Source organism: Pelmatolapia mariae, linkage group LG1 (genome assembly GCF_036321145.2).
Source record: "Pelmatolapia mariae isolate MD_Pm_ZW linkage group LG1, Pm_UMD_F_2, whole genome shotgun sequence".
In the NCBI taxonomy this organism is placed as follows: domain Eukaryota; kingdom Metazoa; phylum Chordata; class Actinopteri; order Cichliformes; family Cichlidae; genus Pelmatolapia; species Pelmatolapia mariae.
In genome coordinates, this window is record NC_086227.1 from 22,868,982 (window position 1) to 22,892,312 (window position 23,331).

General features: G+C 39.9%; 1 protein-coding gene across 2 annotated transcripts in view; it reads right to left on the reverse strand.

The window, feature by feature from the left end:
* Positions 1–10,420: 10,420 nt before the first annotated feature.
* cgnl1 (cingulin-like 1) overlaps positions 10,421–23,331 on the reverse strand; it is a 32,230-nt gene continuing 19,319 nt past the window's right edge. Inside the window, exons 9-19 of one of the 2 annotated variants that reach the window (XM_063475991.1) lie at positions 21,704–21,910; positions 21,482–21,586; positions 21,245–21,397; positions 20,385–20,555; positions 18,028–18,189; positions 17,747–17,836; positions 13,654–13,737; positions 13,307–13,431; positions 12,883–12,991; positions 12,539–12,702; positions 10,421–11,777 (exon numbers count right to left, since the gene is read on the reverse strand). In XM_063475991.1, coding sequence (XP_063332061.1) covers positions 11,627–11,777; positions 12,539–12,702; positions 12,883–12,991; positions 13,307–13,431; positions 13,654–13,737; positions 17,747–17,836; positions 18,028–18,189; positions 20,385–20,555; positions 21,245–21,397; positions 21,482–21,586; positions 21,704–21,910 — 1,521 coding nt within the window. In that variant the 3' untranslated portion in view covers positions 10,421–11,626. The remainder of the gene's footprint in view (positions 11,778–12,538; positions 12,703–12,882; positions 12,992–13,306; positions 13,432–13,653; positions 13,738–17,746; positions 17,837–18,027; positions 18,190–20,384; positions 20,556–21,244; positions 21,398–21,481; positions 21,587–21,703; positions 21,911–23,331) is intronic. The other variant, XM_063476001.1, reaches the window with a different exon arrangement.

The following is a 23,331-nucleotide window of genomic DNA, read 5'->3' on the forward strand; positions in this document are numbered from 1 at the left end:
AATGAACAGGTGCAAACCAGCTCTGCTCTCAGCAGCACAAACACAACAATGTCATTGTCCTAATTCCAGCCAGACTGCTCCTAAAGCCACCTGACTGACAGGCTTGTCAGTCACTCAGCAATCCTCTCTGCACTGACTACATCTCTCTGCACTCCCATCAGACCTGTCGGGCCACATTTCACCTGCTTCGCTCTTCTGCGCCTCCTGCCCCTGAGAGCAGGGCTTTCACAGGCAGGGCGGGTCCTTTTACTCGGGCTGGGACAGGTGGAGCGCGCCTTATCAGAGGGAGTGGCTAATAAGAGGAGCCCACTGTTCACATGAAGCAGTGAGACAATAACTGGCTGCCAGGCCTGTTATACATACAAGAGTTATTAGACTTAAAACACATTTAGATTAAGTTTTGCTTTGTGAGAAGAGAAAAAAACACATGGAGTGGCAGAGGTAGGGTTTTTTTAAAGACTTAAAATAAAGAATTTTCATTGAGATGGAATCTGATTTCTCCCTCTTATTCACTTCCTCTCATTATTTGCTCTCGCAGGTAGGACTGCCAAGTGCATTATGGGGGCTCTTATATAATAACCTTTAAAAATTAAGGGTCTTCATCTGATTGAAACCTTTGCATAAACCAAGAGAGTTATTCTTTTTTAAATTTGCTAATAAAAGTCCATAATATCATTTAAATTGGAGGTTATATTTGGGAAGACAGGCCATAGAATAAAAAGACAAAAAAACAAAAGCTCATAGACGTCCATGTCTGAATGGACAGTATGTCATGCCCTGTGATTTCAAAGGTCTGTTTATATCAGAGTTTATTAGTTTCCTCAGTTCTTTCTGCTACTTTCCTTCTGTGTCTGTTTCCTCTATCGAGTTTCCCGCTTTAGTTATTGTTACTTTCTTCCTGTTTTACTTTGCTACTTAGTTGTCTTCTGTCTTGTGTTCAGTCTTACTTCCTCCTCTGTGATTGTGCTGATTGTGTCCACCTGTGTCTTGTTTCCTCCCAGCTGTGTCTCTTGATCAGTGTGTGAGTATAAATAACGCTGTCTTACCTTTGTCCTCTGTTACAGTGTTTGTTTACTCTTAGCACGCTTCCTTCTGTCACCCTGCTGGATTTAGATGAATTTGTTTATGCACTTTGTTGTTTGAATTTTATGCACCAATAAAGGGGCGCTTTTTGTTTGTTTCACCTGCGTCACCTCAGTCTTCTAAACAAACCATACTTGTTCTGTTTTTAATCGTACAGTCATAAGCTTTAACATTTAACGTGCTGACTGAGGCCTGTAGAGTCTGAGATGTAGTTTTTTTCCTTTTTTTCATTACATGATCTGACCTGGGGTTGAATTTACTGGGAAGATTGTGGCATTGTGTTAACACACAGCTGAATGATACAAACCAGTAAACCGACAGAACTTGTGCTTTTATAGAGGTGCTGATTGTCACTTAATCAAGTGCTTTTCATTAGCAGCACCTGGCTGCTACTTATCCTCCAAATGAAAACAGCGAGGGTGTTGCTTTTCCACATGACTGTGAATACCAACCAGCCAACAGAGGAGGTGCTACACTAGATAAATTATTGATATCGTGAGAGGGATGAAAAGGAAGACCGCACTGCAAACATAATTTTTTAATGTTCTTCCTTACCACTCCATGTTTCACTTGGTTTTACACTTACAAAATATGCGCTCTGCTTATGATTATTCATGCTGACAATTATCTTTGAGGACCAGAAGCACAGTCTTCTGCACAGCCAGATCACATTCCTCTTTTGAATGGCTGCAGTCACTCCCTTTCAATAGAAACTAGAGACAAAGTCTCTGAAGAATGAGGAATCAAGTTTAAAGACTCAAGTTGCCTGGCGAGAGCTCGTTCAGCTGCACGTGGTGCTTCATCAAAGCTTTGCTGTTAGCTCACGTCAATAAATACGATGAGAAAACCTCGCAGAATAATACGAGATGCATTTCTGCTGGACTCTGTGGTTAATTGTTAACCAGACATCAAACAAATGGTGTTTCTGCAATCAGTAAGGCAGCCACTCTGTCCAAGTCCAATGTCATATGGAAGTTCTCTCTCATAAATTTGGGATATTCACCTCCCGTCACAATCACACTGTCACTCTCTGGATTAAATCCACAGTACTGGTGTCACAAGATCAACCAGATTTACAGGACGAAAAAGTTTCTAAAAATACTTTCTAAATAAAGAAGCAACATGAGTACATTTATAAGCAGAAAACAGAGCAATAATTCATACATGACAAATAGCAAAATAGAGTAAACAGTGTTGTAAACACTGTTAGTAAACAAAGAACACTAAATAGCGATTTTAATTAATCTTTAGCGATGCTATTATTTATGTCATAATATTGTGACATAAATAATAACATTCTTCTTCTTACCTAATTCAAGGTCACAGACAGGTTGGAGTCTGTCGCAGGTGTCATAGGGCAAGAGGTGGGGTACACCCTGCACCCTGGACAGGTCACCAGTCTATCAAAGAGTAAACACAAAGAGAGAGAGACACAACCTCATATTCATACCTGCCGCCAACTTAGATCCACCTGCTCCACACAACGGACCCATGCTGTGGGTAGATTTAAAGAGACTCTACATCTGTGAAGCAACAGTGCTGACCAGTACACCACTATACCATCCGTTAGTGTGTATTTATTCATTTATTAATCATTCACAAATGTTACGTAAGTGTGAGTCTGTCCTCCTACCCAGAGCATCAAATACTGCCTTTTAGTCAAACCAACTGACAAGCCAGCGATATGGAGAAGGTGTGTTTCAGCAGTGGTCCTATAAAACACCACACGCTGCATTAATGAGAACTAACTCATACTTTAATCACTAATCATGATCCTTGTCCTGCTCAAACAGGTTTTGGAAAAAACTCTCACGTTCTCAACTGAAGGTGGGAGTACTGACAAGTGAAAAGAAAAATAAACAGTGAGTGAAGCAGGCCACAGCCTGCAGCTACACAGTCTTTTATTTATGTCGCCACCACCCGATCTTCCCATTTCACGCTCTTTAAAGCAAATGTAAATGGCAATTTTAACTTTATAATAAGTATGATTGAGTTTTTAATGATTAGTAATAAGTGCATAAGGATGTTTTAGGAATGTAAAAAATATTAGCTGGAGTTTTACCCAAAGGAAATATGGTTAAACTGGTATGTACAGGTTACAGATTAAGATTAATCAACTGATACTACCTTAGCAAGAGCACACAGAGAGCACAACTCCCTGCAGAGGGCAACAGCTATACTACAACTTTGTAGTTTAGTCACTGTCCCATATATTGTAGTGAAGTTTGGAGATGACACATAAAAAACTGTGGGTAATATACAGTTTTTACTGATTTCAAATTTGCTGTGACTTTGAGCCAATTTTCACCAAAATGAAATCAGCTCAAGCTGTATCTGGTTTATACTGTCACACAAAATTTGTGGCTGGAAAAGCAAGTTTTTGCTCAGGAAACCTTTACTTTTTCCGGTCTTTCTTTTTAATTGACGAAGGCAGGGTGGCACACTGGTGCAGTGGTTAACTTCATAGTGAGAAGATCGTGGTTTTGAATACACCAGCCAGGTGGGGCCTGTTTCTGTGCAGACTTTGCTTGTTCTCTCTGAGTACTCCAAATACTCTGGCTTCCTCCTATCGTTTACAGCTACAGGCTCCAGCCCCCCTGTAATAAACACGAGGAAATGAATGAGTGATGATGGCAGTAATTGTCAGATTTGATCAGTAATGACTACTTCTGTAAACTCCTGATCACACAGTAATGACTCAACATTAACAAAATGCTAATGTCATGTATAATACTACTACAATCCAAGTTATTAGAATGTATTTTCTTGGACACTTTAAGTACATTTAAAAACAAAATGCATACTTGCATTTAACTAATATTTCCATTGCAGTAGTTTTACGTAGAGGAATGTGTATTGCTGTTGTGACTTAATTAAAGTATCTGAGCACATTCGCCACCACTAGAAGACAATGATAATTAGAGGCTCACATTAAACACAGTAATAAGGAGACTATTGTTTGCTGTTGCTTGCAGGTTACAGGTGTTTGATCTTTTTGGTGTGTGGGACTGGCTGTTTGTGTGGGATTTAGCTGTTGAAACCGACAACAGTAGTTGGTGACTTCTCAGCATCCCTGCAGCAGTGAATTTCAGCTTGTAGTTGCTGCTACTGTCATGATCCCTGGTTTTGGCCCCAAAAGTTTGATCCCATAGAGTTTTGTGCATTTAGTGTAATATTCTGTCTTTAGTTCCTGCTTCATGATTATTCCAGCGATGAGTTTCAGTTTTGTATTCGAGATTTGGTTCATGTCTTGATTTTGATCCGACATCTCTTTTTTCATGTTTAATGTAAGTCTTCTAGTCTCTATGTTTAGTATATGTTCTTACCTAGCTTTCCTTTCCTGGCCATGTTTTCCTTGCTTCCCCGATTGTTGCCATTTGTTTTATGTTGTTCTGAGCTTTGTTCCCTACCTCTCTGTGTATAAATGGTCCTGCTGTATGATCAACCCTTTATGTATAAATAGTCCTGATGTCAAATAAATAACTTTCTGTGTATAAATAGTCATGATGTCTGATCAGTCCTCTGTGTATAAATAGCCCTGTCTTCCATTTTGTGTCAGTTTGACCATGGCTCTCGTTTTGTGGATTTCAGTTGGCTGCAGTTTTTGCAGTGTCCTGTATTGAGTCCTCAGTCCCACACTTCATCATTCCCTGACAGCTGCAGCAGCAACTTTACAACTGTTGACAGACAAATGCTGCATCTGTGATGAAATGACATGGTTTCACAATGCCATGCTGTTTTTAGAAATGTGAAGCAAGCAGGTGTTGCTGTTGGAGTTCAGTCACCCAGCATTAATGAACTTTAGGGCACTGCTTTTGAGGTAATCATATTTCCATTTCACGTCACTTCATAGCAAAAAATGTACTTTTAACTCCAGGAGAGTAATCAGACAGCCAGTGCACGAACATTTTCTGACAAATACTTCACATTTGCTAAACTTCGAACACTGAAATTTGCAAAGTAATGCACAGGTTTTATTAATAAAAACTCACATTCACTGATACTGCTGGTGTGCTCATTTGATGTCACCTGATTTCGCGTGACCTGGAATGGAGTTTAATCTTGCTGTTTTTGTTTTACAAAGTAATATATATGTATACTGAGAGATTAGTACAATGTTGAGCCTTGAATATTGTTCCTGAGGCGGCCATCTAACCTGTTGGGCAAACTTATGTTCTTAGCCATGTTTACTCTTTCAGATGGAAAACAAACAAAACACTCCTGTTGTGACACAGCGATAGACGTTTTCCCAGCCTCTGTGCCGTAAATAAAGGACAAGACATTTACAACTGTCCTTTAAGGCTTTAGCCTTTATAGCTGGCCAACAACTTTTGATAACCCACCTATTCACTGATCTAATGTCAGGAATCAATTATCTCTTTTATAGTTCAGACCTGTGACTGACTCCACTTGATAATGATGATTGATAATGATGTGATCGTTTAATAATTAGATAGAAAACAGAGAAAACTAATCTGGCACCAATCTGGTGATCTCATATATATCTCAGACTACTGTTAATGAAATATTACACCATTTCTCACAGTGAGAAGTAACTCTGTGCACTTACTGGGGTAGTTTTGAGGTATTTCTCTCTGATACTTTTAACATCCACTACCTTTATGGGTGCATTTTAGATTAGGGGTTTCTATGTGAAACAAATGATGACATTCACATCCGTGTACAAAATTGCTCTACACTGGTGTGACACAATGTTCAGTAATAACAGGTAATAACGCAATATGTATTATCAAATTATGTACAGTTAATAATAATCTAATAACCTCAAAGCTCCTGTCAGCAGGAGCTTTGAGGGTATTAGATTATATTATTCTGAGGCTGCAGGTAAAGAGTGTGAATAGTTCCTTCACTGTAGGCAGTGCTGGAAACACAGGAACCCTGAGAGCAGGTTTGTCCTGCTGCACTGTAACATTCAGGGCCTGAGGCATCCACCGGATGTTTGTTTAGTGTCTCTGAGTGATGTTACTGCTGCTGATCAACACAGAAAAAACACAATACAACTCTGTGGGTGTCGGTTTAAAAATACACATTGAATTAGTCACAATAATTTAAAGTGACGTATTATTCTCTTCCTTCTTGCTTCCTTGTTGCTAACACATATCTAATCAGCCAATTACATGGCAGCAATTCAGTGCATTTGGTCATATCGTATCAGAATGGGGATAAAAAGGTGATTTAAGTGACTTTGAACGTGCTGTAGTCGTTTGTGCCAGATAGGCTGGTATGAATATTTCACAAACTGCTGATCTACTGGGATTCTCCCACACAGCCATCTCAACAGTTTCCAGAGAATCTTGATGAAAACAGAACATATCCAATGAGTAGCAGTTCTCTGGCTTGTTGATGTCAGAGGTCAGAGCGGCCAGACTGCTCTGAGCTGATAGGAATTCAGCAGTAACTCAAATACAACAAAGGTATGCAGAAGAGCACCTCTGCATCCACAATACACCAAATCTTCAAGCAGAAGAGCACACCAGGTACCTGTCAACTAGGAACAATAAACTGAGGCTTCAATTGACACGTGTTCATCAGCATTGGGCAATAGAAGACTGAAAAAATGTTTCCTGATCTGATGAGTTTCGATTTTGAGAGATGAGTTTCATATGCTACAACATTAAGATGGTATGGTCAGAATTTTGAGTAAACAACATGACAACCTGCCTTGTATCAACAGTTCTGGTGTAAGAGTGCGGGATATTGTCTTGGCTCACTTTAATGGAGCATCATGTAAACACCACAGCCTGCCTGAGAATGGTTGCTGACCATCTCCATCCCTTTATGACCACAGTGTACTCTTCTTCTGGTGGCAACACCCAGCACGATAACGCACCATGTCACAAAGTTCAAATCACCTCAAACTGAGTTCTTGAACATGACAAAGAGTTCACTGTACTTAAATGGCCTGGACCAGCAAATCTATGCCAAGGAGAATTAAAGCAGTCCTGAAGGCAAAAGGGAATTAGTGAGGTGTACCCAATAAAGTGGCTGGCATATTAGACATGACCAAAAATACTCACCAAATCTGAAACACACGTTTCTTGGACTGAGTGTGCAACATAGAAGTCATAACATTAGCCAGGCAACCCATTAAAAACGCTCCACACTGGAGAGGTGCAGTTTAATGGCGCCGAGAGGTCACGTGTTAATCAATATAGCCCTATTATGCAGGTGGATGAGCTACAAAGAAAATCACTCACATGCTTTTGATGTTTGGGTTTCTCTACATTGCAGCTCTAGCGGCACCTCTAGCGGCAGCTAGAGTAACTGCAGTTTTTCGCACTTTACCGCTGGGTTTCAGACAGCGTTGTACGAGGGCCCAGCATAAAATAAATAAGAAATCTACTCCAGTAGAGTGCACACATAAAGACAAAGCTTCCTTTAAGTCGGACAAAAATTTGGTAAATTTACAATCATTCATACAGAATATCTATATACAGCAAATAAGTATAATTCCTCATAAACCCTGGATATTAATAATCAAGTTGAAAGCAATAAATTAGAAATAAAGAAATAAATCAGCATAAGCGAGCATACAAGCGGAAAAAGTGATGGAGCAGAGAAGCAGGCATCCCATTTTATTCATATTCACCACTAAATTTTTCTCATATTTAGTTAATCTGGTTAAATTTTAGGTAACTGCATTGGTTTTGCTCCTAACCAAAACCTTATCGGGAAAAAGTGAAATATGAACTCTGCTATATTTTCCACCTCTAGGGGGCAGCATGGCACTGTGACAGTTCCGGGTCCAGCTTTCTGTCAGACTTGTAAAACTTGAAAGTGAAGCCGTGAAACGGTGAGCTCCGTGTGAAATAGATTGCCTTCTCAAAATTTATAGCTTCGTGTCACAAAACAGCCACAGTTCACCTCCAGGACATCCCTCTGTGCCTGCTCTGCAGCCGCTCCTGCTGAAACCAGCGAAGCACATGAAGGAATCCCAGGAATGATCACCTTGTTAGGCATACACAACTTTCCCCCCTAAGTCTTGCAGCCTGCGGCCCCTATTAGTTTGCTGCTTGGCTTAACACAGGAGAGAGAGATAATACTGTGGCACTTGAGGAGGTTGATTTGTTTGTCCCACAAAGAAAAGCAGCAAACTAAGGTCGTGCCCTGCCAACAATAGCCAGTCAGCCAACGAGGATAAGAAAGCTCCATCTATTCAACTCCTTTTAGTGCTGTGGTCAGCCTCAAGTGGCAAGAAAGTTTTCAATCTGAGTCCTCTACAAAATAAAAGCACTAAAAAAGAAATTAAAGAAGGTTTAATGTGAGTTTTAAACAAGAAAAAAAACACATTTAAATGTCAAAATAAGAACAGTTCTCTGCATTATGTTCGAATAAAATAAAATACAATAAAAATGAAATAAAATAAATAGGACTTTTAGCTCTGTGCTCCTGCTCCATGCCAGGACTCTTTTTTATTACCCCAGAGACTGAAAGAGGTCAAACCTGTGCTCTGAAACTTGATCTGGGCCAAAACATGGGCTGCATTTGCTTCATACATTCCAGCAGGAAAAATATTGACCCACTGAGCACGAAATTAAAGATAGAGCTGCTGTTGACACAGCTGCTTTGACCCTGCACAGATTTTACCCGAGCACAAGGGAAGTCAGCGGCGATCATTACACAGCAGACTGATCAAATCGTCTCAGCCACATCCAGGGGTTTTAGCGCATTTACTCAAATACTGCAGGACATGCAGTCGGTGGTTTGATTTACTCAACTGTTCACATTTTCCTTTTTTAATTATATATTTTAAAATGACAGACAAACAGATGACTTTATCTATCTGATTGCTCAGGTTGCTTGCATCTTGCATCATGCAAAACTCCCTCAGGTAGTTTTCTTTTTCCACAAGGTTCATGATTATTTTTCTTTTGTTGTTTTACAGCTGTCATTCATGTCTAGAGTTTTTGATACAAGGTGATTTATGCCGGGGCATAGTTGGTAAAAATTCAGGTCAGAGAGTATTTCTCATAGATCAGTGCTCTGTGCAGTCCAGGGGGAATTAAGAGGGTAAGTAGCAGCCAGGTGCTGATCATCAAATGCAGTGATTAACTTATCATCTTCCAGTGTGAGCACCTCTATAAAAGCAGATGTTTTGGCAGCTTGTTGGCCTGGAGCTTTCAGAAGTGTGTTAATACAATGCCCTGGAGAAAAGATGTTGGCAATGATCTTAAAGAAGCAAATGTTGCTGACCATAAATCTGGGAAACGTTATGAGGGCATTTCTAAAGAATTTGAAGTCTATCATCCTACACAGACAAGGATTATGCACAAGTGGAAAACATTCAAGACATTTGCCAAAACTACAAAAAAAAGAGTTGCATATCAGACTCTATGCGTCTCAGTTAGCATATTAAATGTTAAAGTTTACGACTGTAGAATTAGAAAAAGATGGCTTGTTTGGAACGGTTGCTTGGAGAAAGCCTCTTCTCTTAAAAAGAACATAGCAGCACAGCTTAGGTTTGCAAAGTTAAATTTGAACAAACCACAAAACCTCTGGACAGATGAGACCAAAGAGAAACTAAACACAGTATATCAGCACAAACACCTCAATAACAGCCGTCAAGCACGGTGGTGGAAGGGTGATGATTTGGGCTCGTTTTGTAGTCATGGGACCTGGACACCGCACAGTCAGAGCGGACCGTGAGCTCCATGTGAGACCATCTGTCCAGCAGGCAAAGTCTGACTGAAATCAGGTCATGCAACAGGACAATGATCCTAAGAACGGCAGAAAATCTGCAAGAGAATGGTTAAAACAGAATGAAGGTGCTGCCAAAACCTTCCTATTCTTAGAAACACATTTATTCTGGAGTATTAAATGCTCCTCTTCTCAAACATGCATTTTACAGTGTATATATCATTTATGGATGCAATTTGCACTACTTGCTTGCATAGTGTTATCACTGTTGTACATGTAAATTTTTTCACCTCACAGTATCAGCGCATGTGGCGCTTTATTGTAAACTGCACTGTTTTTTATTCGTTTCCTTCTGCTAGTATCTAAAATGTTTTGGGTTTTTTTTAGCTTCATTGTGCAAGATGACAGCATACTTCTTAAACAAAGAGGGCAAGTTTCTGTGTGAAATATGAAACCTAGAAACATTCATCACCACAGCTATGGCACAGTAAAGACCAGCCTAATTTTCATATCTGAACCCTCAAGTGGACTTAGACTGAGAGGAGGGGGAGAAGTTTTAACTAGAAACTTAAACTTAAAAAGAACGTGATGCACAAAATATTCTTTAAAAAAATGTCTAAAAGAAAATGTGTCTTGAGAGGATTAGTTGTCAGGAAGTCTGCACCAAGCAAAAAACAGGTGAGAGTAACTGAAATGAAGTTTATTTTAGCCTCAGCAGGATTTATGTTGTGTACAGAGAGAGGTAGTGGCAGGAATTTGTCTCGCTCATCCACTCTCCCTCTCACAGAGTGCAAATCATCACAGTGCAGCAAAACATTGATTGTCAGTTTATCTGAAGAAATTCCCTGATTCGGTCCAAGGAGGACACATAAGGTCCTCATGTGGTCCTTACAGGCACTGCTGATGTACACAGCGGGCACAGCTCATCACAGACAGGTACGAGTTTAAACATGTTTTAAATCAAAGCGTTTCCAGTATAAAACAGCTTTAATGTGTGCAGCTTTGTTTGGAGATGCTAGAAGAATCATGTTAAGACAGAAAAGCATCTACCAGAAGATGTGTGAGTAACACTGTGATGTCACTAATATCAAAAGAAACCTGCATGATGAATGTTGATTACAAACTTATCATTTTACTGCTCATTAGATTATATAAAACTGTATAAAAATGAATGTGTACAAAGTCCCTCATTTACTGTTCCCTAAAAAAACTCTTACTGAGAGGAGATTTTGTATTTATAGCTACAAATAACTTAAAAAAACAAAACAAAAAAACATCCTGGCACATTTCACTTCATATACCCTTGATTTCCAATCAATTATAAAAAAAAAAAAAAAAAAGGAAATATTTTGCATTTAACTCAATGATAAAAATAAAATGTATATTCAGATACTGTGTGTAAATGTGACCTATTAGATTAAAAAGGAAGGGGTCAAAACTGGATATCGGTTACAAAGGCAGTACAGGTTTCATTTGTTTACAGTGCATTCATTCAATGCTGGAATAATCATTGACAAGCATGTTTAACCCATTAAAGGAAGATCCACTCAGAGTAGAAAGAACAATGTTGGAAGATGGGGCTTAACGCAGGAATATAAAATGAACATTTTAAAACCGTATTTACAAAAATTTTCACTGGACAGGACAAAACATCATTGCCTTTGTGATTTCACCAATTAATCAAAGAGCTGCTCTAATAATACTGAGTGAATTCATGGACGTTGAAGCTGCTGAAGTGAGGATTTTATTCATCTCACCTAGCTGGAAAGTCTTAATATTCACACAGATAGCTCAGTGTTTACAGGAGCACATGGCACAGCTCTCCAGCCGTTTGGTGTGACAGTGTTGCACATAAAGCAGCTTTATTTCCAGCCTCAGAGTTTGTTTATAAAGAGAAGGTCGATAAGAGGTTGTCCTGACTCGAAGAGCGCTTGTACCCCGAGGAAGAGCTGAAGTACGTCTCCCCGTCGGTGCTGATGTCATCGTCTTCGTCGTCATCCAGATTGCTGAGCAGCGAAGCAGGCGAGTTCTTGCGTCTGAACAAACAAAAACAAACAAAACTATTAAGAGTGTTCTTGTTATAATGTGTGTGAACAGAGCAGCTCTGCATTATTTGCAGGCCCTAAATCCATCCTCTGTCTGAGTGTGAGCTCCTCCTCCTTGCACCTCATAAACTAAAGGTTTGAACAGGGGCAAGGTGGAGCTTCTGTGAGATTATTACATTATGCATCTCTGTGTGACATCATAAAGATCTGAGAGCAGAAAAAACTGCCTGAAACACACCTCTGACTTGTACAAACACCAACTTCATATTTAACAGGAGTGTTCACCATTGTTACTGTAGGTCTTTAAAAAAATAAGCAAACGTAACCTGACCATCTACAAATTAAATTCCTACATCAAATTTTAATTTCAGACTTTTTAAGACCCTTCAATGACCTGCAGGAGCCCACCAACTTAACTCAAGTGGCATAATTATTTAATTAGTAACTGTAATCTAATTCATTTCAGGTACAATAATGGTAAATGGTCTGGTATTTATGTAGAGCGTGTGAAGTCTAAATGAGTATTTTAAGCACTCTACTCTTGCCCAAAGGCACGTCAACATGCAGGAAGGAGCCCAAAAAGACCCCCAGCTCAGCCTCCTGAGCCTCAGCTGCCTGTAACGAGTAATACTTTGTAACTGATTACTACCAACACTGAGCCTCAGTACTGAGAATGCCTGCATTTTATATTTACCACTTTTAAAGCACTGCTCTGTGTGCTGATGATGACAGATGTTGGTTTGTGCTTTTACCTCAACTCGCTTCGCAGAGCTTTGAGCTGACTCTGGAGCTGCTCATTGGCCTCCTGCTGCTCATCGAAGTCTCTCTGCAGCTTCTTCTTGCTGTGCTCAAGTCGGTCAATCTCCTCCTCGGCCTCGTCCATCTGTCTCTTCAGCGCCTTCAGACGCAGATTTAACTTCACGAAGGGGGAAAAAAAAAAAAAAACATGTCTAGAGTTAAAAGAGTTCTACTAAGATCAAATTTTATTTTATTTTTCTTACGTGCCTAATAAATTATTAGTCTTGACATTTGTCTAAGTCAAAGCAAAGAGAGTTTAATGACTGTTAGAGTGGGCATGAAGGTAAGGGTTACATACTTGGTCCTTTTGATCTTGCATTGATTGATGTTCTTCCTCAACTTGCATCATCATCTCTTTTACCTTCCTCTCCAGCCTGCGGTTCACCAGCTGCATGTTAGCGCGCTCCCTGAAACACAGGCGATGCATCACTAAACATAAACATGAGCTAATAATTCAGACCAGCGTACATTTTATGATGCAAAGACCTACGAGCTGATCAAATTCTTTAATATGTTTGATCACCCAGAGTCAGACGATCTCCCAGTGCAAACTAAACTAAACATTTAGATAAGCTCCAACTTTCTGACTCTGTGTCCTAAATCCACGTGTTCAGGTATACACTTTCATCTGAAGCTTTAAACTAAACTCTCACCGTTTCCTCTTCCATCACCTCAACCACAGCACCCCTCAGCTCTATTCCCAGTTGGAGTTCCCATCTCACCTCTCCTCCGCCTCCAGCCTCTCCTCCAGCTCATGTATGCGCTCCTCCAGCTGAGGTACCTGGCCCTCTCTGTTGGACTTCTGGGAGCCTTCTAGATGACTCACTCTGGCCTTCAGATCCTTATTCTAGAGAGGGTGGGGAGAGAAAACCATTGATGTGTTTGACAAATGTATGTTTATACCATAATCATGTCTGTGATTATGGTATAAACCATAATCATGTCTGTGTACAGATAATAAAATGATGGAAATGGACACAATCAAATGAATGTGATGAAAAGACAAATGAAATGAGTGTGTGTTTTGGACTGAGTCTGTAGCTGTTATCCTCCAGACAGGAGTGTGTACCTGTCTCTCCAGAGCAATCTTGTCACACTCCAGGTCCTGTCTGCTAGCCCTCTCCTGCAGGAGTTCATTCCTCATCTGCTCCACCTGTCAAGCCGAGTCCAGACACTGTCATCGCTACAGTCCCACACAGTCTGACAATAGTTATGATCAGACACTGACTCACAGCAGAAACCCACGTAACACCTACTGAGCCAAAATGCTAAACAATAGAAAAGTTAATGCTGTGTGAGCTCTGCTTAATTGGTGAGCAGGATTTTCTTGCTTGACTGCATTCCACCCTTTTATTGTGATTGTGATGCCAAACTGTCAGAGACACAAGGTTGTAGTACAAAAAAAAAGACAAAACAAAAAAAAACCCAAAAACCTAACAGATAGCTGACAGTAGTTTCTATGACGCAAGAGTCAAAACGTCAATACCTGTATTCATAGAAACACAGAATGGCCTCTGTTTCATCTGAAATATCATCAAATCCCCTGATATTACTGACCGATAAAGGCATATTTTTCGCTTTGCAATAAGCTCCACTGCATTCACACCTTCTCGTTATCAGACACTTTCACTCAATCCAACAGACCTGCTACTCTTCATTGTGATCTGGTGATCTTTGAATAAAGCAGAGTTTCTGTTTAAAGGATTGTCTGGTTTCCAGGTGCCTCTTCAGCTTGCTTGGCAACTTGTCGCTCTAACCTGACATCAAGCATTAGTTTCTTCTGTCAGTTTGTTTTCCTTTAAGAAGTTTTGTGTGGGTTACTCTACAACTTGGTGATCAGTTTCACATCATCAAAAATTGATGTGTGCCATTATGGTAAATTTATACGTCACTCATTTTTAGTGCAGCTCAACTAATATTTGGCTGACACAAATCCCATGGCACACCTGGGCTCCCCTTGAGCCAAACCCACGTCATCTGAGACATACTACTGTAAAGAATATGTCTGTGTGGGCTTTCAGATAGTACAGAAGGTATTAGTGTTTAACAAGTTGATAAGCGAGGATTAACTTAAATATAAAGCCAACAGCAACAGCCAACAGTAAGCAACTTACGGAAAACAACAGCAAAAGGAAACATTGAGCCTGGATTTGTCCCCTGGAGACAAAATCCCCCTCCAACACTTATTTTAACCATTCAAACAAAGTAGTTTTGTTTGTATCGAGAATTTTAGTAATATAGCCAAGGGTTGAGATGCTGGACACAGATCCACCATCTCAACCATGTTCAGTTTTTATGCTAAGCTAAAGCCCCTTTCAAACCTGCCAGTTTTAAATCAACATTATGGTAACTTTTTGGTAGAAGTTGTTACCTGAACCTTATTTGGGTGGACCTAGAAACATTTTAACTGCAGGCAGACAAAAATGACAGATAGCTGCACACAAAATTAGGACTGTTCACACCTCTTATGTATCTTTGTGAGTTGCTCAGCTCACCAGAGAATGCCCTAAACAGCAATAACACACACATAATGATGTTTTATCTCATCAGCTGTTCCTAATTTGCAATAAGATTAAAACATTTGTCTATGATGCATTTTTCGTGTTCCCAATCGAGGAGAGAGATCTCACTTTCTGAGCCTCAGTGGCGGGGGCAGCTGCAGCACACACACTCACACACACACACTCACACACTGTTGTGATGATGGGATCACAAGGAGTAAGAGATTTAAACATAAATGTGTCGTTTTCACTTAATTCAGCAGGGTGTATGATGCCAACCGTTGTTGCTAAAAATGCAGGTAAATGCATGTATGGCAAATATCACTATTACTGTGGCACTTTCGTCATTGTTGTAACTATGTGTGAATAAACCTTTAACAAACATTAACATAAATGTCTGACTTGCAGAAGGTTGTTAAGAGGTTAGCAAAGACAGGTCTGCAAGTCATGCACCCTTTATGTGGAAAGGCCTTTTTTTTTTTTTTAAATATGTCATAAGTTATGAATCCTGTGTAAATCCATCAAACTCAATCGACAAAAGCACTAATGGTACCTCAGAGAACACAGTACTGGGTGTGAGACTTTAGCACATCTGACTGAGAATTAAAGTAAGATGACTGTTTTTTGACAGTAGTCTGGTGGCTGTGATGAGTCCATGAGCACATCCTTACTCCCGGTTCAGCAGCACTGTCTGACAGCAGCTTGAGTGCTAAAAACTCTTCTAAATTGTTTGTATGCAGAAATATATTTATTTAAAAAAAAAATCTCGCCACAATGAACAAACTTTAATGAATCTCAGTCTGTGACTGGTGTATTATGTTTTGAATGAACACATATATATGTTTTTTTTTTTTTAAAGAAAGAGAGTTGTTGTAAATGAATCAATACGATGAATAAATTCAACTTGTATTGTTTCTGTGTTTAATGCTGATATTATTATATCTTACAAACACAGATATAAGACCTGTACAGATAATATCATCTGACACTAAAGAAAACAGTGATTAGCACAATTTCTAAAACTATTCCTTCAGTACTGCTGTCATCACACATCACCTCAGTGGATATTGGATCGACTCAGAGAGGCCTGACTGTTCAGTGATAACCTAGTTCAAAAGAAAAGGGGCGAATGAAAACTAATCAATACAGCAGTGATGGCTCTTTGTGAGAGGAGCTGAGAATTGGTGATATTTTATGCCAATTAGTGGGTGACAGTGGGCTGCTCTGATGAACGATGGCCTCTATAACTGGTGCACCCAGCACAGTGCTTGAGGGAGCTGAATCAGCAGACTGGAACATACAGCGAAACTAATCTGCTTTGTGAGAGACGGCAGGAGAGTAGAGGGGAGATTACTCTCATTTAGACAGGAGAGGAGCACCTGGTGCCAGGAGAGACGCAGGTGTTCTTCCTGCTGCCTCCGCTGCAACCGCACCAGCCCTCCACCCCATAGCCCTGCACCCACCTCTCTCTCCTCCCCACAGACATTTGAGCACATGCACCAGCACATACCCGCACGCACACACACACACACACACACACACACACACACTGCTGGCACTCAACCTATTCCACTCTTGCCACAAAGCTCGAGTGTTGCCTTGACAACCGACCTCAGCCTCATGCTGAACCAATGCCACTTTGTCACAATGCCACTCTTTCCTCTCTGCAAAGATTTTTTAAAAGGGGGGACCATTTATGCAGGTTTAAATACTCTCATGAATTGCACTGGGGCTCTCTTGATGTCGCTACTCACTTTATTTAAAATTTTGGTTACAACTTCAAAGTACGTGAAGGGAATTTTTCCCAAAGCCAAATCTTAAAAGCCCCCCTTCGGCCCCAATAGTTGTTAAAAAAAGAAAGAAAAAAAAAAGAACTATCTGTGGCTCCATAGTTTTGTGGTATTTTTTTAAACTCCAGAGCCAGCTTCCTCCCTCTGATTATTAAGATCTCCCCTATGGACAAACAAGTGTTAAAAGTACATGCACTTTATCTAAATCTTACTTCACAGTGTCTCTGTCAGCAGTTTTATCACAGTGGAAGGAAAACTGGAGCATTTGCTTGCAAGGACGGGAAAAAAAAAATCTGACTTCTAGCACAAGAATGAGATTTGTTCTCAAGCCAAAGTTACTGAAGCATAATTTCCAAGTGCACTCCGCAACCTGAAAACTTGAGACATTTGGCAACTTGCATATTTTGGCTCAGGCGGTGCATTAAGAAGGGTCTTTTGTGGCTGATGCATGAAAATTGGATAGACACTCCTAGACCATGCTGGCGAGCTGCCAACCTGAATGATTATGCAAGATCATCTTACAAAGCAATAACCCATCCACTTTATCCAGACCAGAAAGAAAGAGAGAATTTTTGAGTACTGATATTACATGTAAAGACACAGACACTTGAAAAAACCCATGAACCTGCACAAGAATCACACACATCAACTCTTTAAGGACACATCTGAGACCTGAAGCTGTTATATGGAGGTCAAATGTCCCTTTTCATTTAGAGATTAGTGGTTGCAATCATGATGTTAGAAATGGAAGACAAAGCGACAGGAGATCTAGAACTCATTTACAGGCTGACATAAAACAGAGACACGTCTGTGTGTGTACGGACAGGTGAACACTGATGATGAAAACGTGTTGAGTGTTAGTGTGTTTCACCTGCTCTCTTCCTCGGTCTATCCTGTCCATCAGATTGTCTCCACTTTGACGCTCCTCTTCAAGGTTCATTTCCAGCTGAGCAATCCTCTCCTGCAAAGTGAAGCAGTTACATCTTTATGAAGAGTGTGTTTTGCCATCACTGCTCTCTGTAAATCTTCACACAAGATTGTGCGAAATTAAGATTTGCCTTTAAAAAAAAACTTTTAAAGTAAAAAATGTTGAAATGATACTTCTGGTCTTTTGCAATAATGTAACAAAGCAGTCATTAGTAGCTTGTGTACCTCCATGAGTTTGACGTGTCTGGATTTTTCCTCTTTAGACAAGGTGTTTTTCTCAGCCTCAGCTTCAAGATCACGAACTCTTTTCTCTAGCGTATTCTCCTTGACCAAGGCCTCATCTCGCTCCCTCTGAGACTGTCGCACTTCCTCCTCCCGGCGCAACAACTAAAACCAAAAGCATTTATATATTTCACTATGATCTTATGACATACATTTTATTTCTGGTCCTTGAACATTTGAGCACTTTTAAAATAGTGACATTATCTTTTTCAGCATCAACTTTAATCTTATCAAGTTTTACTGCTGAAGTGATGAGCAACAGTTAGTTGCTGTTTAGCGATAGTATTAATATGATATAATATACACTCCCCTGGGTGACTAATGCATCCAGCACAGTAAGTGTTTCCCTCAGCTGCAGTGCCCCTCACAGCTGGAAAACTGCCCTCACTGCTTAATGCTAAGACAATGGAAATTCATCATCTGCCCTGTTTTTACTCCCACAACAGATATTTGTCCATTAGTGTAAAATTGTTATGTGGTTATTCATGTAATGATCTGAGCAATACTTTAAGTAAGGCACTGCATTGTTAGAAGTATAACTGGATAGTTGTGCATCTTTTATTGGATCTTATTTTGAAATTTATGCAATTACAAAATCTGTGGAGTAAAACTTCTAACTTCAGGCTGTCTTCATAGTCGGCTTCTAAAAAGAGATTTATACGTACAAGATGCTCACTCGATAATTCAAGTAAAGAAGGTGGATGTATGTAGCCTACACTTCATATGGTAGAGACTATTGGAACATTTGAGAACAGCTGGAAAATGTGGACTAAATGAAGCAGGCCATAGCACTGAATTTCTTGGGAAAGGTAAGTGGAGGAGGAGGATGTGAATCAGCCAGCACAGCTTTCACAACAATGATTTCACAGCGCTAACATCCTCCTCTTCCTGTGCACCAGCAGGATAAAGATATCATAGCATGGATGCTGACAGAAAAAAAAGGAAAAGCCTGGACACTGACCTTATCTTGACAAATGAACTCTGCTCACAACCACATTGCACATACAGACAGACATGCAATGTAGAGCTGCATGTTCGCCCAGATCAGCAAATCAGTAAAACTAAAGGCTGGCCTGTTATACATGTGAAAAAAAGCCTGCAACTAATGACTACAGGTTTCAGAGAACAGTTCACATAAAAAAGGCCTGTCTTTTTTTCTTTCTTTTTTTGAAAGGCAGCCTCTTGTGGTTTCAAGAAAAAAATTAAGGCAGAGTCTGCCAATACCTCTTTTTAAAGGTACCCGTGGAGTTTTCATTATAAACAGGCACTGCTTTGTTTACAGCGTTAGAGCTCTGGGACACTGAGTGTATCCTTAAGGACTAGCAAGCATGTTTAATACATTTCCTACCTCAAGACCTATTAGCAAACAGCCATTTTTGAAATCAGCATTGTTTACAGTCATCATCTTTTCTTCCTGTACTGGCACATTAGTTCCAACAAGTTCTACCTCACTGTGCAGTCAGGAGAAATGTGTACAGAACCCTCCCCTGTGTGAATGTTACTAAAGCAAACAACAAAAACAATATTCACTTTCCAGAACTAGATTTCATTACCTCTACATGGTACCACTGAGTATTCTTTTTGCTGTGTTTACACTTTTTCACACATTCACTAATACAGGAAAGTGTCAAATTTTTATTCTCTCAAAAGGTTTAAACTCACTGCTAATCAGGTATATAATCATAACTTTACACACAATGTCTCGCACAAATGATCTACCAGAATTGCAGATAAAACACAAAATCTTAGCCCAGTGATCTATGTACCATTATCTGCATTACTCACTGATGTTATACACAGGTTTTGCGTCACACATTGTGACATTTCTCCAGGACCAAACTGTTTCAGAGGTCACCAAAAAGAAAATCTTAACTGCCCTACCTCCCTAAATAAATATTTTATGTATAAATAAAACAACTTAAGGCAAGCTCATTTCAACATAAATGATTCTTTTTCATCAAAAACATTCTTCACATTCCAAAGAGCTGACAATGATAAACTGCACGACTAAAGACAATGCCAAGGGGTCACACACAAACAGAGCTTTTCTATTACTTGAATTGGCTAAATTCTTTCACTTTAATATTATGCTTTGGGTTTGAAAGGGCAGCGGGGAGCAGAAATACCTAAGTGCTGACATCACTCTCTGAAAGTAAAGATTGATGTTGGTAGGAGTGCTCAAACTGGCTGATTCAGAACAATAGCTCATTAATGTGCTGGTCTGCATGAAATTGCTCAGATAGGCTGACTGATAACAGCCTTGATCTGGCCACTGTGTCGTTTCTTCTTATTGTGTTTACCTCATTTTGTAGGGTTTTGGTAGTCACCAGGTACTTCTCCAACTCCTGTCCTCGCTCTTTGAGAAGCTTCTGCAGCTCTGCCAGCTCCCGGCGGTTCTTCTCCTTATAAATATCAATCTGCTCCTGAAGCTCGCGAGTGGACGACTGGGATGCCTCCACGATGTCATTCATCTGAAGGCGCGGTGACAGGGACGGAAGAGGCAAAAGAAAGCAAGATGTTATGAAAAAGTAGGGAATTTTAAAGATAATGATGTGGTTCAGATGCAAGTTTGATAGTATTTTATCATTTGTTCGCACACTGGACTGGACTCCTTTTATAGAGTTATTATATAACATGAACCATCTCAAAAAAATAATACATTCTTCTGGAAAGCCTCCTTTAAACAGGACCCTTTATACACCTTTTATTATTGAACCCTCAAGGTAGCTTTAGATGACTCACAGTTCATAATAATCCATCTTAATCTAATACTGGGCCCTGATGCAGCCCATCACTTCATTCACTCTTCAAAACTATGGTTTTTAGCTATGAATCATGTGCCTGAGATGACTATACTAGGGATATCCATCGCTAAGATTAAGTAATTTGATGAGGACTGCATGTTAAAAATGAGTCAACATCGCTCTTCTAAATAAAAGGGTTTTTTTATCAAAGTTTTCTTGGTTACTCTGCTTTAGGAATGAGTCTGGAAAATAATTTTTGTAACAAAGGTCAAACTGAGTAAGCACACGGCCTCCATCTTGTTTGCATAATCTAAAATTCTATTCTCTGCATAACAAAAGCAGACATTCGGTGTGAAATTCATTCAGATCAGTGTGAATAAGTGAATTAGTGAATAAACAAACACTCAGAGACTCACCTCCTTCTGAAGTTTTTCCACTGTACGATCCAGCAGCCTCCTTTCATCCTCTATGTCATTCTTCATGCTCTTTAACTGCTCCTTCTGATTTCTCTCTTCTTGAAACCTCTCCTCCAAATCCTTGTGTTCATTGCTGAGTTTGGTGAAGTTTCTCTGCAGAATGACACAATAACAAATGTGTCAAGTTGTGTATTTGCAACTGTATTATCTAACACAGTGAAGTGTTACTAATCTTACTTGCACATCCTCAAGTCGGATGGTCAAAGCTCTGTTTGCACGTGACATCTCCTCTTCTTGCTCCTTAATTTCAGATAGAGATTCTTCAAGTTGCTTTTTCTCTCTCTGTTAAATGGACAATGTTGCATATGAGACTGTCATTTAGTATAAATATAATGATGCTACAAGAACTGTGTAGAACAAAACTAATAATAGTTGCAACTCTGGAACTCCACCCCTTACCTCCAGTCGACCAACTTTATCCCCCAGCCTGCTCTCCTGCAGCTTGGCTTCGTCAATAATTCGGTTTAGTTTGGCCACCTCATTTTCCAGCTCCTGCGCCCGTCTGCGGAGTCTCTCGACTTCTTGAGTCAGACGTCCTGCTTGGCCCTCTGCTACACCCTTGGCTGCCTCCACTTCTGCCTTCTCTTGCACCACTGTGGCACTGCTCTGCAGATCAGAACAAGACACAAGGCTTCAGTACAAAGGAAGCAGCAGTCTGTGACACTCAACAGAAAGTGGAATAATGAGGCATGATGGAACATTTGAGACCAACTCAAATACCTCATAACAGAAGCCATTTGTAATACTCAGTCCCCCAATGCCCTTCCTGTAATTCTCTTACACCTTATAATAAACCACAATTGGAGGTAACTAAATCTGAGCTTTTATTAGCTTCTGCTGATTGAGGGTCAGCAGGCTAGCATTGCAGACCTGTTATGCTAGCCTGCTGGATTAGCACTACACTACTACCAGGGATTAATACAGACTGTTGTGTGGTATATGTCTGCAGTTGTAACACAGATGAAGTTTCAGGTGCACCAGTCCTTTGAATTTGCCTTATGCCCAAATCTACTAATGCAAATCCTTTAACTCCTACATTTCAGGGTGGAGTAATGACACTAGTCAAAAACAAGCTCTAGCTGAAAATGTATTCCAAATTTTTCAATTCCCTGGAATCATATGCCTTCAAGATTGTAAATTTCTTTAATCAATGCCAGCATGTTTTTCTGACAGCTGAAAAACAAAGATGTCAAACTCCTGGAAGTGGAGCTAGAGCACATCTCGCACATCAACTCATGTGCAAGTCTTTTTGTATTGTGTTGGTAAACTGTGTTCAGACTCAAAGATAAAACTGTTGTACAGATGGGAAAACACATGTATGCCAGTGTTTTGTCCAAGAGGATGAAAGCAAAATCAATAATGTAGTAGTAAAGAAATTGTTATTAATATCCATCCACAGGGTGGAGTGCTGCGCAGAAGAGAAGAAATGGGAGACACCCAGATATATATGTCAGTGCGCGAGGAGACAGAAACAAAGAAAACTGACTACAGTAGAACCACACAACAGATAACAACAGGTTTCAGTTGCGCTTACACCCTTCTACTGAATAACGTCAGCAGGCAACAGGCTTGTAAAGGTTTGTTTGGAAACAAAAATGTTTTTTGGCATGGAGGTGGAATGTAAGGAAACTGGTTTGATAGTTTACAGCCTCAGTACAGCGAGGCTGTACTACACTACATGCACGCATGTATGTCCGTGAACACAAAATTACAGAACAAAATCTGTAAACTCTATTTGTCACCATTTTAATATATGACAGAGGTGAAAGTGGTGAAACATTAAATACATAAAAGAAATGCTCAAGGTGGGAAAATATGTGAAAGGACTGCGATAGTACAATCATACGGGTCTTTCTGTGCGGGTCTTTGTTATGCATCACACACTCTGCTGATATCCAAGTATGACACTTCAGGTGTGTTTGTATGTGTGAGTGTACTAATGCACAAAAGCACACAAGGCCTCCTGTGTTTAAGAACCAACTGATTGAAAATGTGATCTAGCCGGTGAGACATAGATGAAAGGTAAA